At 37.4% G+C, this 12,548-nt stretch overlaps 1 protein-coding gene across 3 annotated transcripts; it reads right to left on the bottom strand.

The window, feature by feature from the left end:
• Nucleotides 1-229: 229 nt before the first annotated feature.
• Nucleotides 230-10,215, bottom strand: LOC113682308 (uncharacterized). 3 transcript variants are annotated; one of them, XM_089189752.1, is made up of 13 exons: nucleotides 10,059-10,215; nucleotides 8,032-8,137; nucleotides 7,533-7,608; nucleotides 6,545-6,613; nucleotides 5,431-5,572; nucleotides 4,622-4,856; nucleotides 4,247-4,321; nucleotides 3,935-4,137; nucleotides 3,077-3,529; nucleotides 2,461-2,785; nucleotides 2,017-2,154; nucleotides 1,545-1,646; nucleotides 230-1,104 (listed from the first exon to the last, which is right to left on the bottom strand). In XM_089189752.1, the coding sequence occupies exons 2-13, from the start codon at nucleotides 8,084-8,086 to the stop codon at nucleotides 962-964; spliced, it is 2,016 nt and encodes a 671-aa protein (XP_089045878.1). In that variant the 5' UTR covers nucleotides 8,087-8,137; nucleotides 10,059-10,215; the 3' UTR covers nucleotides 230-961. The 3 variants fall into 3 exon arrangements, with proteins under 3 accessions (XP_089045878.1, XP_089045887.1, XP_027055284.2); XM_089189761.1 differs by lacking the exon at nucleotides 10,059-10,215 and adding an exon at nucleotides 8,804-9,541; XM_027199483.2 differs by lacking the exon at nucleotides 10,059-10,215 and having other exon boundaries at nucleotides 8,032-8,676.
• Nucleotides 10,216-12,548: the final 2,333 nt, after the last annotated feature.

Raw genomic sequence — 12,548 nt, 5'->3', positions numbered from 1 at the left:
TGTATAATTATGGGGCTACGCTCCGCTCGCTTTTCTGTACTCTCGTCATCTTTCTGCATGATAACGCAATTATTATGCAATCTTTAGATCTCTAACTAAAGACGCTCTTGATTGCTGAACAAATTCTCCATGTGGGTACGTTAGGAAAAGTAAAGAGAACAGTATCGAGAATGTGCATGCTGATGTTAAGGTGCAAGGGATTGATTATTTCACTGTAAGTCGTAAGTTATTTTTTACTTAATAAGTGACATTTAATGATAAGTACAAATTTTCATATCTACATTTTTTTAAATTTTACTCTAGCTTAAGGTATATTTTTTTAGCTGATTGCTTATTAGTTGTTGTTTGTTCCTCGAGAAACAATTATCTTCTCTGTCTAAAACCTCGGTAAAGTTTTTTCTTTTCTAGATTGTACCAATATCAATTTGCTAAAGCATCATTATCCAGTGATCACAGACGGTACATATTATTTACAATTCGATACTTTACGACAGAAAAAGCAATTAAAACAACAAGTAACAACTTTGTAAGACGTATCACATAGTAAAATGGATTTCAACTCTTCGTTGAATTTGAAAAAATTTAATTATTCCCTGATTACCCTACGTCTTTTCGAAACCATATTTGTTATTCGAATTCTCGAAGAGAAGGTTTATGCTGCCCCTTTAAAAACGAGGTTGCTAAGGGACTTTAATTTTTAACAGTCAGCATTTCCAATGACTGATAAGTTTCAATGAAACAGTGTCCTCAGGTTTTTATGGTCAGCGGTAGCTCTGCTAGAATTGAGTTCATTTACGTTTACAGTGACCAAGCGCTGCCTTGATTGTAATCAACCAGATATTTGTAAGAATTTTATACAATATTTACTGAACTTGCCGCAGCACTAAGTGTTTCAATAATGCTCCATCAAAGCAGTGTTATTTATTAACAAAAAACTTAAAATTAAGTGGTTCCCATGCACTCAGCACCATTGAAATCTGGGCATGGGCAATGTGGGGTATGTGACTGGTCGATGAAACGCGGACCCTGGTCTTTCTAAAGCGTAGTGAAGTCGCTTCTCTTCCGGTCGAAGATGTATAAACTTTGCCATACTTTCTTGCACAACTGAAAAAGACAATTGATATCCATTTAAGCTACGACGAATTATTGCCTAAAATTCCAGGGCTGACCTCCTAAAAAAGTAACGAGAAATCCCACACGAAATAAACATTCTTGTACTCCCAAGATCGTATTAGAAATTCTCCTCACTGCCTGCTTTGCAATTCTTATGAGGTTACTTCGGTGAAATTTTATAGGATCGACAAATAATCCGCTAATTGATATTCCTCATTATTTCTCATCACTTTTCTGCATGATATTGTACTGTTATTGTAAGGAGAAATTCTGTCTTCGTCACTCATGGGAGTTAAATGGTTAAGTGAAGTTTGATGGAAATTTTGAGTGAATTAACTCCTTAAATACATTCAAGGTCTAAAAACTTTTTCGAACGTTTCATTTCATTTGTTTCCCGCACGTTAGGAAAATCAAAAAGTGACGTCGTTTACCTGATTTCGGCCAATGATCAGCCTGATATTGACACCACGTGACTACTACCTCGGCCATGTGGTGTAAAGTTACTTTCCGTGGATCGCTGGGAAATGTGAGACCTAAAACAAAAAGAGACAAAAAAAAAAAGAGAGAATTATTTCAGTTCTTAGTCGTTCTGTTTAATTTTACCAATGGAAATGAAACAACGGGAAGTGGCGAAAGTTTGGGTCTGTCGAAATTTGTTTTCAGTGCTTTGGTTCCCAAGGTAAACCTTGCTGTGTTGTCTCCTTAGGTTCCTCTCGGATCAAAGTTTGTGCCCAGTACCCCACGTTCTAATTTGGACGCGACGTGAGTTGATCATTTAGCTCCACTTGATCTTCGCGATCCAGTCGTAACAAATTTGTATTCACGGTAGAATATTACTTTGAGAAAACTTCATTCAACGGTAAAAATCTCAAAGCAATCCTTGATACCTCGTCTCATAATTACCTCTCTGTCTACTCTGCCACTGTTCCGACTTCTCTCTTCTTCCCACCAACTCATCAGCCACAGAGAACACTTTCGGAGCCACGATGTTACTTCCCCAGAAATTCCAGAATTCTCTTATAACTGATCCAAATACTCCCCCTGTGGGACATGAAAGTAAGAAGGGATCAGCTAAAAAGCACGCCTAATCCTTCTAATGTGATTAAAACACTGTCGCTGGGAGAGGTCTGAGCACGAGACCATTTTGCAGTAAGGACAAAAGTGAAAAATATTGACGTTTGTGGAAAAAACAGACTTTTATCAGAAAATAATTATTACATAAATTATTCACTGAATTGTTGATAAAGAGAAGTTCCACACACCGGGAATTTCAATTTCCTTTCGCTAAAAACATATTCAGGATTTTATTGCATTCGTTTGGTATTACGCAAAATAATCTCAGCTCACCTGACAACATGCAGTCCGTGCTGACATATTCCTGTGCAGTGCATTTCTCTCCCGTGAGCCTTTGCGTCATGTCGCGGAACTTCATTGTGAGTAGTGGATCTTGTAACCTTGTAATTATCTCTCGCTTGCACAGTTCAAAGTGCATGTCGTAGCTCTGTAAACTGCTGGTGATCTTTTCTCGGAGCATTTTGTACAATGAGCTGACGCTTTTGTACTGAAAAACCTTAAGGAGAGTTTGCACTTGAGTATTGATGATCATGTTTACTATGGCCTCGGTCACCATCTGTGCCTGGTCAGCGGGGAAATCATGGATAACCATCTGCCACTGTTGACGAATTAGATCACGTGTTAGTAAGGAGGATAAGGCAATCTACCAAATGGTTTGAGAGGCCATGAGGGGTATTTTTTTATTGCATTTCGGAAAGTCCCGACCAAAAACATCATCTTTACCTATTCTTTAAAGCTAACTTTGACATTTGGTACAATACCCCTTCGCCAATGAAGCATTGATTTTTTTTTTTTTTTTTGATGACTCAATCATGACTTTTCAATTCTCTCCAGATAACATGACAAAAAGGCAGAAAGACAGCATTTACAAGATGGTTTTTTACATTACCTTAGGCGAAAAGAAGTCTTCATCAGGCGTGGAACAAAGGCGAGCCAAAGTCTTCATATGGTGAATCTGCCCTTCCTTCGTTCCTTGCCGATATAACGTTGCCATAACAACAGGCCATCCCATCACGCTTCGAGATATCATACGGGTCTCTAGCAAGTCAAATCCGGGAATGACATCGTGGAATGTCTGACAGAGTAAGTATAGTTTCCCGTATGTGGTAATGTTCGTTTGATCATGTGACAGAGCCCTATGAAAGAGGGTTTCTGACTCGGGTACAGTTACACAGATATATTGGTCTTCTTCCTCAACTGAGTAACCTCTCAATAATCCAGACGAGAGCGAAGAGGACAACTGCACGATCTCTGATTGCCTTGTAAGTAAATTTTCCTCTATTTCAGTGTGTTGTCTTTTTCTAGACTTGTGCTTTTTTCCATCAGAGGACGTCGAAGCATTCTAAGGAGAAAAAACAACATTATAAATTTTCCTTGCTTGATTTTAGATCTTAAACTTCAAGCTTAGTATGCTGCATTTTCAAATAAATCTTAACTCGTCTAGAATCCACAAAAGGGACGTTTTGTATTCCTGAAGAAAAATTCTCCAAATAAATTCAATAGATTTCAAAAAGAGAAGGCAGGTCAACTAAGCTAACGGATAGGGTCTTCAGTGCTTTCTTAGGAGCATATGACTGCTCGCGTGTTACCCACTTAGGTACGTGATTTAAGGTAACTAATACATTAGTCGCATTAAAACTCTACATGGTTCCTTCTCACTGAATTTTCCCAGTTGTCTCTCTGACTGGCGCACTATGTTTAATTTCCTCACGTGACTCTCTTTATCAGCGCACTTAATTAAAATTACCTCTTGTTTCTCTGTTTTGTCTTCTGTGTTCTCCACTTGCTCGCTGTTACCTTTCTGGCTGCTGCTAACTTTGTTATTTGAATTTCTATCCGGAGTTGCTCTTCTTGCTTGAGGCCTGAAGTGATCATGGGTACCTTTGGACTCAAAATAGATTCCATCCTCTTGATGGACCCAAAAGTGGGTCACTGGATATCCGTTGTTACCTGGAGAGAAAAAAAGAAAGGTAAAATGAGAGTATGTCAATCTTTTTGTACAAGAACTCAACGTAACGAAAAAGCCGAGTCTCGACAAGAAAAAATCATTCTTTCTTACCTGTACACTTTCTGTGGACGAGAGTTCCTGTGCACGTGGCGTTTGGACAATTTTGACCCATTTGTCTTTCCCGAACTGCAATAAGAGGGTGGAGTAGACTTAGCTTCCTGCTCAACAGAGTTACAGAAAGACAGATGGAAAAGAGATTATCTGAGTTCAAGCCAGAGAGAAAGACAGATACACAGACAGAAAGACACACAGACCAACATACAGGAAGACAGGTAGGAAAACAAAGACAAAGGTAGACAGACCCCAGATAGACGGACAACCTTAGAAACGAACAGAAAGACAGACAGGCCACTTAACAGGAAGCAAGAATTCAGGAACATTGAGAGTGGGCCGACAGCCACGTAGATAGGAAAGAAGTTCGCTTACCTTTATCAGATATAGCAGGTCTAACGACAATTTTAAGCCCATTTGGCAGTATGCAGTCGTCACTACATAGCAGTACTCCAACACAAGTCTTCTTAAGTACAAACTTGTTGTGGTTGTTGGTATATTTCATAGCCCACCCTGAAATATGTGCTTGAGCCTCTCTGCTATACGGTGAGTAGCGGAGTTTAGTAGAGCCGTCAATCCATTCCTCGAATTCATCGTATTCCTTGATCGCCTAATAATCGAAAAATATAGAGAATGAGATTGGATGGCTATTATTGAATATTTTGTTAGAAATGGTGGCCAATATCTTAACGAAGGCAGTTATCGGGTTTCGCTCTAAGATGGAAGATGAATATTTTTGTAGAATGGTGGAAACAGCGAAACCTGCTCTGGTTTGCTTAGCTTTGCTTTTCTTTATTATTATTTTATTATTATTATTATTATTATTATTATTTTCTATTAACCTTATTCTGGTTTCAGCTTTTTTATTCACTTAATTCTTCTTAAATATAATTTTCAATTGTATTCTTTTCTTATTTAAATTATTTTCTGTCCACCCAGAGAAATATAGGTCCGTCAGGCATACACCCGTAATAAATAGCTGAACTTATTGCTTGCATTTCTAATTCCCATTACTCCCTGCGTCCCTTGCTAAGCATGCGCAAACTCAATTATGCCATATGCTGGCTCTTCCTAGCATAAGTTAATTTAGTATTAGCTGTTAAACTTTATAAAGCGTAGCGTCGATGGTCCAATTACTCCAACAAAAGTATCCTCAAAGCAGCCATCTATGTATGTTCACTGACCTGTAGAATTCCCGCTTCAGCCTCAGGCTCATGAAAAGATCTTTCTCGATTATCAATGCCTCTTTCGTGTCCCACAAGGTAGTGATAAGCGAGCCCAGGTACCGGATAATGAAGGGCTGTTTCCGGATACCATAAAGAGGACCTAAAAATGAAGGAAAAGAAGATTCAAGACCCGACGATAATATTTTACAAATGCAACCTTCAAGTGTCGCAAAACCATAAAACAGTAATCGCAAATTTTAAAGACATAAAAAGCCAAAATCACAAGGAATTCAATTTAACAGCAAGTGAACGCGAGGGTGCGCGGTATAACTTGGCAGGGGATTGGTTTTAGCTGTTTCTGATTGGTGTAGGAGATAGCTACGTCAGTGGTCTATAGACCAATCACAGAGCGAGATGAAATAGAACCGAAGAAATCCTGAATTTATTCCTATGCGTAATCGGAGTTGCGCTGTTATACAGGCAAAGACTTACAAAATCTTCTTAACTTGTACAAATAAATAAGATTATGATAATAAAATCGGAGAACAAATATCAAATATAGGCGACATAAAAGCTTACAAAATTATTCATGTAAGATACCGCCTAACTGTAGCCTACAGTCGTATAGAACAGTTTCTTAGTGAATGTCAAAAAACAAAACCAAATCAATTTCAACCACCATCAGAACTTCAATAACCAATCAGAATTTTAAGTAGAAAGAGGCAACCCGCTTGAAGCGCGGGAAAACGCGAGTGACCAAGACGGATTGGTTTTAGTTTTGCTTCTGATTGGTTGAAATGGTAGCACAAGTTTTAGCGACCAATCACAGAGCAAAGTGAAGCTGAAACCAAAGCGATTCAGGATTACTTTCAACACTCAATTGTAAACCGCTCTAATTTCCAAATCTCACTCTAGACTAATGGCCTTAGTAGCCAATAACTAAATTAACATTGAGTTTCGGTTTCCTTTAATTTAGATTTTGCCTGGCTCAGTTGTCAAAATAATTAAAACGTTTTAACCGACAATTGAAAATGCGCGAGGTTTGTGGTGTTACTTTTAGCGGCTATTTAAATCACCAGCTTATCGGAAAGAAAAGATATAACCCTAGGGTTATAGTGTTTTAAATACTTACGCCAACTTCAGTTTCTTCTGGGGAATATGACATAAATTTCCATTAACATTCCCCATCTGGGCGGCAAATCTAAATGGAAAAGAAACAAGAATTTTTTCTTTTAATTAACAGTCGTGAAACGCTATACAAAGATATATTATAAAAACTTACTTTTAAGTTTTCGGTTTCGCAACTTAATTGCGATTTGAAATGCTGAACTGAAAAAATCTGTATGGATTGTTTCAGTGTTTTCAGTTTGAAGATGGAGTTGAGATTTAATCAGTCATTGACTGGGTGTGTGAATCAATTATGTACTAAAAAACCAAAATTCATTGATTAAAAAGTTAGCACAGCTTGTTTTAAAGGCGTGTTCTCTTGTAACGCCCGAGGAATTTATTTAATGAAATTTGTGATCATATATTGGCCTTCTTGCAAAATCATGTGTACATATTACACATGCTGATCACGATTTTTGAAATGATAACTTGAAAGACCACCTACGGAGAAATACAGGCACGTACTTCCTCAGGCAAAGCAGGCGAGTTAAGCAACGACATGGGAACAAGCCCCAGCCCGGATATATGCGATACTATAAAAAACGATAGTTTATCTCTCTTCCCAATGAATTTTCATTTTGTAACTCACAAATCCTCGGTTCCATTAAAAAAAAAAACTGAAATCACAGATAAAGCGCAAGGAAGAACAATTTTGCCAGCGATTGAAAGAAATGCCAGTAAAAATGCTCAGGAAGAACTAGATTGAATTAAATAAAGAAAGTAGTTTGAACTCTAATAAAATAAACGATGTCACGAAGCAGAAATCCATGATTTCTTTGGCTATTTTTTGAGGACTCATCGAAATCACACGAACATGGAATTTTATTTTTTTATTTCTAACAAAAGTACGTTTAAATTAAAAAGATATTTATAGCTTTTAGTTTAAATTACAGTGAATAACTGAGAATCCCGTCATATTTATATTAAGAAGATTCAACTTAAGACTTTCTCACCCTTCTGTTGTTACAATGGAAGCCAGCGCGCGATTGAATTTCGCCAAAATCTCTCCGTCTCCTATTCGGACCGCGTCTGTTACAAAATAAATGAAACAGGAATTTAAAAATCAACAGCATTCTTTAAAATGAGAAAAACTTTTCCGACTAGGAGCAAAAATAAAGGAACTTTTCATGAAATACTCTGATGAATAAAAACAAAATTTAAGCTAGAAGGACTTTGGCGCAAGAGAAATAAACAATTGGCCGGTTGGCGGTCTTAGCTTCGAAAGTTAAGTCAGAAATATCTAAGTATTGCTCGTAACCTAAGAGAAAATAGACTTTTCCATGAGTAATTATTTTACGGAGTGAAAATTAACTTTTCTTCATAATCAGTTGGTGTATAAAAGCAACGGGATTTTGAATCAGAAAAACTGAAAGGCACTGAACATACTTTCTTTAAAGAAAACATCTTAAAAATTGGATATCTAATTCCTAACTGAAAAAATAATGTACTTACGAGAGAGAAATTTCTTTCCGTCGTGATCGTCAGCTCTGGGAGACTCAAAACTCATTACGTTTCACACGCTCTTTTAGATTTATTTTCTATTTGTCCGCAGTTCCTCCTAAAAAAAAGTGGCAGATGAAAGAGTTTAAGGATACATAACTGGTGATGACGAAAATTCAAACATTTCAAAGGTGCTAAAATTTTCGAAGTGTTAAAGTGATTGTTTTCATTTTCGGGTGAAGACTTCCAGAATGCCTCAACTTTTAAGAAGATCAAACTGAAACAGTAATTTAAATGTTATCAAGAATTTCGGCTCAGAAAGCGTTTTTTCCGGCCGGCTGTTTTCCTTGAAGGTTTAAGTAAGTCGACTATAAATTACGATGTTTCAAAAATTCCAGTTTGAGTTAAATCTAAGACTGTTATGTTAACAATATGTTATAATAGCATAACCCGTTAACGCAAATTTAACTGAAATCTTTTATCCGGAAGCAAATCACAAGTGATTTAAAGAAAAAGCATTTTGAAAGATGATTCCGCCGTGGTTTGTCGGTTTTTAGAAATTATTCTCTCCGAAAATGAAAGGTAAAAACAGAACTGATTTCCGAGTTTGATTATCGAAATGAAAATACAGACTTATTGAGGGTAACCGTACCACTAAAACGGCCTATAATTATGTGTCATGATTCAAACATAGAGTGGCCCGTAAAAAGTACACGAAAAGAAAAACACATCATTAATATCCCATCATGTGAAAATGAAGGAGCCATTAAAGTGTAAAACTTGCCCGCCGAAGAATCTCAATCTCGCAGTGAATAGCATTTCGTTTTCTTCGCCAGGAAGTTTTTCAGCTGCCGACTTAGAAATCTTCCACACCGATTTCTTGATGGCTTAAAAACCAGCTCGTTTGTTTACTTGTAAAGTTAATTCCACTCCTAATCTAATCCTTCTGTAGTTCCGGTACAGTAAAGAGATCAACAGAGCTTTTTCTTATGCAGAAGGCAGCTTTAATTTGTGTTTCTTTTCGCGGTTTTTCACTGATTGAAAACAAAAGGAAAGCGAACTAAATGAGTTTGTTGGATATGCATTATTGTTGGCAAGAACAGTGCATGGTTCGTAAAAAACGGATTGACTGGCTTTAAATAAGAGACAGAATTAAAAAAAACTAATTTCCATCAAAACAATTTTAGGGGTTTAAATGAGAATGGATAATAAACTGTAAATCTAGCTTACTAAATTTACAAGTTGCTCCTTTTTTAAACACGAAAATCAAGGGAAACTCTGTCTTTTTTTATGTCGGTGTTTTCAAAGTCTCTCCTTCGAAAGCATTCTACTTTGATTTATCCGGTACTTGACTCTAGATGAGCAGAAAAAGATAAAAAAGAAAAAAAAAACATTTCACTTCACTCCAATCAAAGCCGGAGGTGGATTTGCAAAGTGTAATTTTGAGCGACAAGCTTCGAAGCTGGTGCATGTCCGCTCTCATAAACTCCAGTATGTTTCCAGTAAATTATGCAGCGCCTGTCCACGCGAAACAACGAGAACCTCTTGATAGAGGCTGAAGAGTTCTGGACGCAATTATTTGTTAATGAGAAAAAAGTTTTCCCTGAATGTCAAATGCTTTTAAGGGGAAACAAACGTATTTTCCGACAGGAATACAAACGCCGAAAATGAAAGAAAGGGAACGATAAATAAAACCGACGTTATTGAGTCATAAAATAATTTACTGTTAGTTCTACACATTTTCTGGATAAATCACTTAACGACAGTTTTGAACTCAGCAGGATACGAATTTTCGCTGCGTGAAATTTTAAAGGAAACCACGCACACAGCCAGATTTATCGATACTTTTTTTTACGCCCTGACATGTAATTTGCCCGCTCGTCACATGTTCGTACTGCATTCAAATGTTACCTCCGAAAGATCAAACTTCATGAAGGATTCGGTCAATTGCGTACCTTTGGGGTGTGAGGCGATTAGCAAATTAGGTCGTTTTGTGACAGTCTTTAAAATATACGAACAAACAGGATTTAAGAACTCACCTCTAAGTTTCCAAATCTAAGATTTACGACTTGAGTGTTCGTGTTTTGGCCTGGTGAGATATTGTGAATGCAGCCGATGTTACGCGTTTCTCGGATGGCTGTGAAATGGCGAGATTTTAAAGTGTCTACCCGTCAATTCTGCGCAGCAGAGTGTTTCACAATGATGAGAATTTCATCGCTGCCGCCATATGGGCCCGCGATACACCTGCTCCCTGTCTAAACATCGAACAATCGCGGGATAGAGTCAAATCACGTGACACGCGTCCAAAATTCGAAAAATGACAAATTTGATATTTACCGAGATGTTGGTTTAGATAAATAATGATACAAGCGACGTATTGGCCTTTAATAAGCTCATCTCTCGGAGCTGATGGTGTTTACGGACAACCAGGATCCCGCTCGCGGGGGAGAAGTCTACGCGTTCTGCGTCTTTTGAAATTGATAAGTTTTCCGAGCGCTCGGCAAAAACGAGGGCGCCGGCGGTGGACGAGAAAGGGAAAAAAACCGAACAACTCGCATGAAATCGTTAACAAGCTCCGAGTGGACAAATGGGAAATCAATTATTAGCTGAGAACCCAACAGATGCAAGATTTCACGAACACAAAAGCAGTAATGGTTCGTAATAGCCATTTAATCACACACTATTTACAGGCCAGTTTATTAATTCAGTCAGTGATACAAAAGAACTGTAGCGAAAGGCCTTTTACTGCGCTGATTTTCGCGAGTTGTTTTTTTTTCGGGGGCCTAGAATAACCGCTGCTAAACGAACCTGCCAAGAATACCCGCCGTTAGTAAAAGGAAAAAAAAAACAAAATAAATGCCCGTCGAATTTACACGCACTAAGCTGTCCGGCTGGAGAGGGAAAAAAAACCGAAAAAAATAAAATTCAGAAGTTAGCGTATATTTTATGCAAAGCTTTCACAGCGTGGAAGTCTCGTGGCAATTGCTCATCTTCCCTGATAAGGCGCGCGCCTCGATAATTCGAAACATCTCAATAAAAGATATGAAAAAGTCTTAAAAGGGTATTTTGTTATTGTTTGACCCCACACACTAAATTTTGAGTATCCTTTTAAATGATTCATAGCTAAGAAGGAAGGAAATCGTATCTTCTAAATAGAACTAGATACGTTTCGAATGACAGAAAATTTTGTTTCAAATTTCATGTTGGTTTAACTGTTTGTTGAGGAGGTCGTAAATGAATTTCTCGGCTTCGAATAAAAGTCGGGCGGAATTTGGAGGCTTGTAAAAAATTTGAGCCGCAACATTATAACCAGTTTTTCATGGCGGAACATACTTCAAGCCATGAAAAAATTAATTACGACGTTAGATAAGGCGTGCTTTTCAGATAACATTATGGCCCCTGTTGTCCAGTTCCGTAACGGGTTTTTGTATTGAATACATGATTTTGATAACGTCAATTTTTTTTTTTAAATCTTTCAAACGAAATGACTGGTTATGCATATTTCGTTTTATTACGGGGAAAATGATTATCACTTGGACACCTTTGTAATTCTCACCGATCAAACTTGCGCTGTCAGTATAATGATATTTCTTAAGACTCTCTTGACCTCGAAGCCGCGGTGAAAGGCGATGGAGTAATGATTCCCGATTAGCAAAAACCTTCAACCTCTTCGCTTGAACAATATGTATATTGAATTAAAACCCGCCATTCTGCAGCCAAAGCCTTTCATATGCTGTATCTAAATCCGGCGGAATAATATGCGTGGCGACATAGAATAATCATGTTTTAGTTTTTATAATTACACGTCGACGTGTTCCAAAAACAGAAAAATTAAAACTCTCTGAAATGATTCCTGCAATAATTGACATTTTGGCAGAAGTAAATCTTTATGTGAAAGGATTACACTTGAAAGCCTACTGTTTAAGATCGTCGAAAGTGCAATTGGTAAATCAAAATGTTAGAGTTATTATAAACTTTGAAATGATTAAAAAACAAAACCTCATTCACAGACCTTATACCGATCGCTTTATCTCTTAGACATAATTTTTTAGGAGATGAGAATAGGGGGCGACATTTCGCTCTGAAAGACGAATGCAGCTTTTTGCGATGTTGATTATCATAGCATTAACAAAGTAAATAGCCAAACCATTTTCGCTGACATGAAAAACGGTTCAGTCCGTTCAGATATTTGCGAAACAATTTCTGAAGCAAACGTAGATGAGATTTTGTACGCGCGTTTAAAAGCAAATCGACATCAAACCGCACGCAAGTGGGTTGTTTTTAATTCTGCTTGGTTCATTGTTTAAAAATTTTTAAAGGAAACTCCCATTTTGCATATAAGAGAAACTTATTTAGAGCACCAATTAACACCTCAATATAGCTTTTTGTTAAGGACCAGGTAGCTTTTAAAAGAGTACCTCTTAAATACAACCGCATTTTAAAATTCATCGAATCAAACAAAAACGTTGTGCGTTTTGAAGCACTCTGTCGCACGCTACAAAGTTCAATAATTTCACTTCATATCATGA

This window comes from Pocillopora damicornis, chromosome 1 (assembly GCF_964200805.1).
Source record: "Pocillopora damicornis chromosome 1, jaPocDami1.2, whole genome shotgun sequence".
Lineage (NCBI taxonomy): Eukaryota > Metazoa > Cnidaria > Anthozoa > Scleractinia > Pocilloporidae > Pocillopora > Pocillopora damicornis.
This window is presented reverse-complemented; position numbering and strand designations above follow the sequence as displayed.

What these genes read in the sequence shown, in the direction of transcription:
- LOC113682308 (XM_089189752.1), bottom strand. Translation starts at nt 8,086, where the DNA reads ATGAGTTTTGAGTCTCCCAGAGCTGACGATCACGACGGAAAGAAATTT. An exon ending in CTGAAGCGGGAATTCTACAG is followed by an intron (nt 4,857 to 5,430) that starts GTCAGTGAACAT and finishes TTCGATTATTAG; the next exon opens with GCGATCAAGGAATACGATGA. An exon ending in ACAAAACAGAGAAACAAGAG is followed by an intron (nt 3,530 to 3,934) that starts GTAATTTTAATT and finishes TTTTCTCCTTAG; the next exon opens with AATGCTTCGACGTCCTCTGA.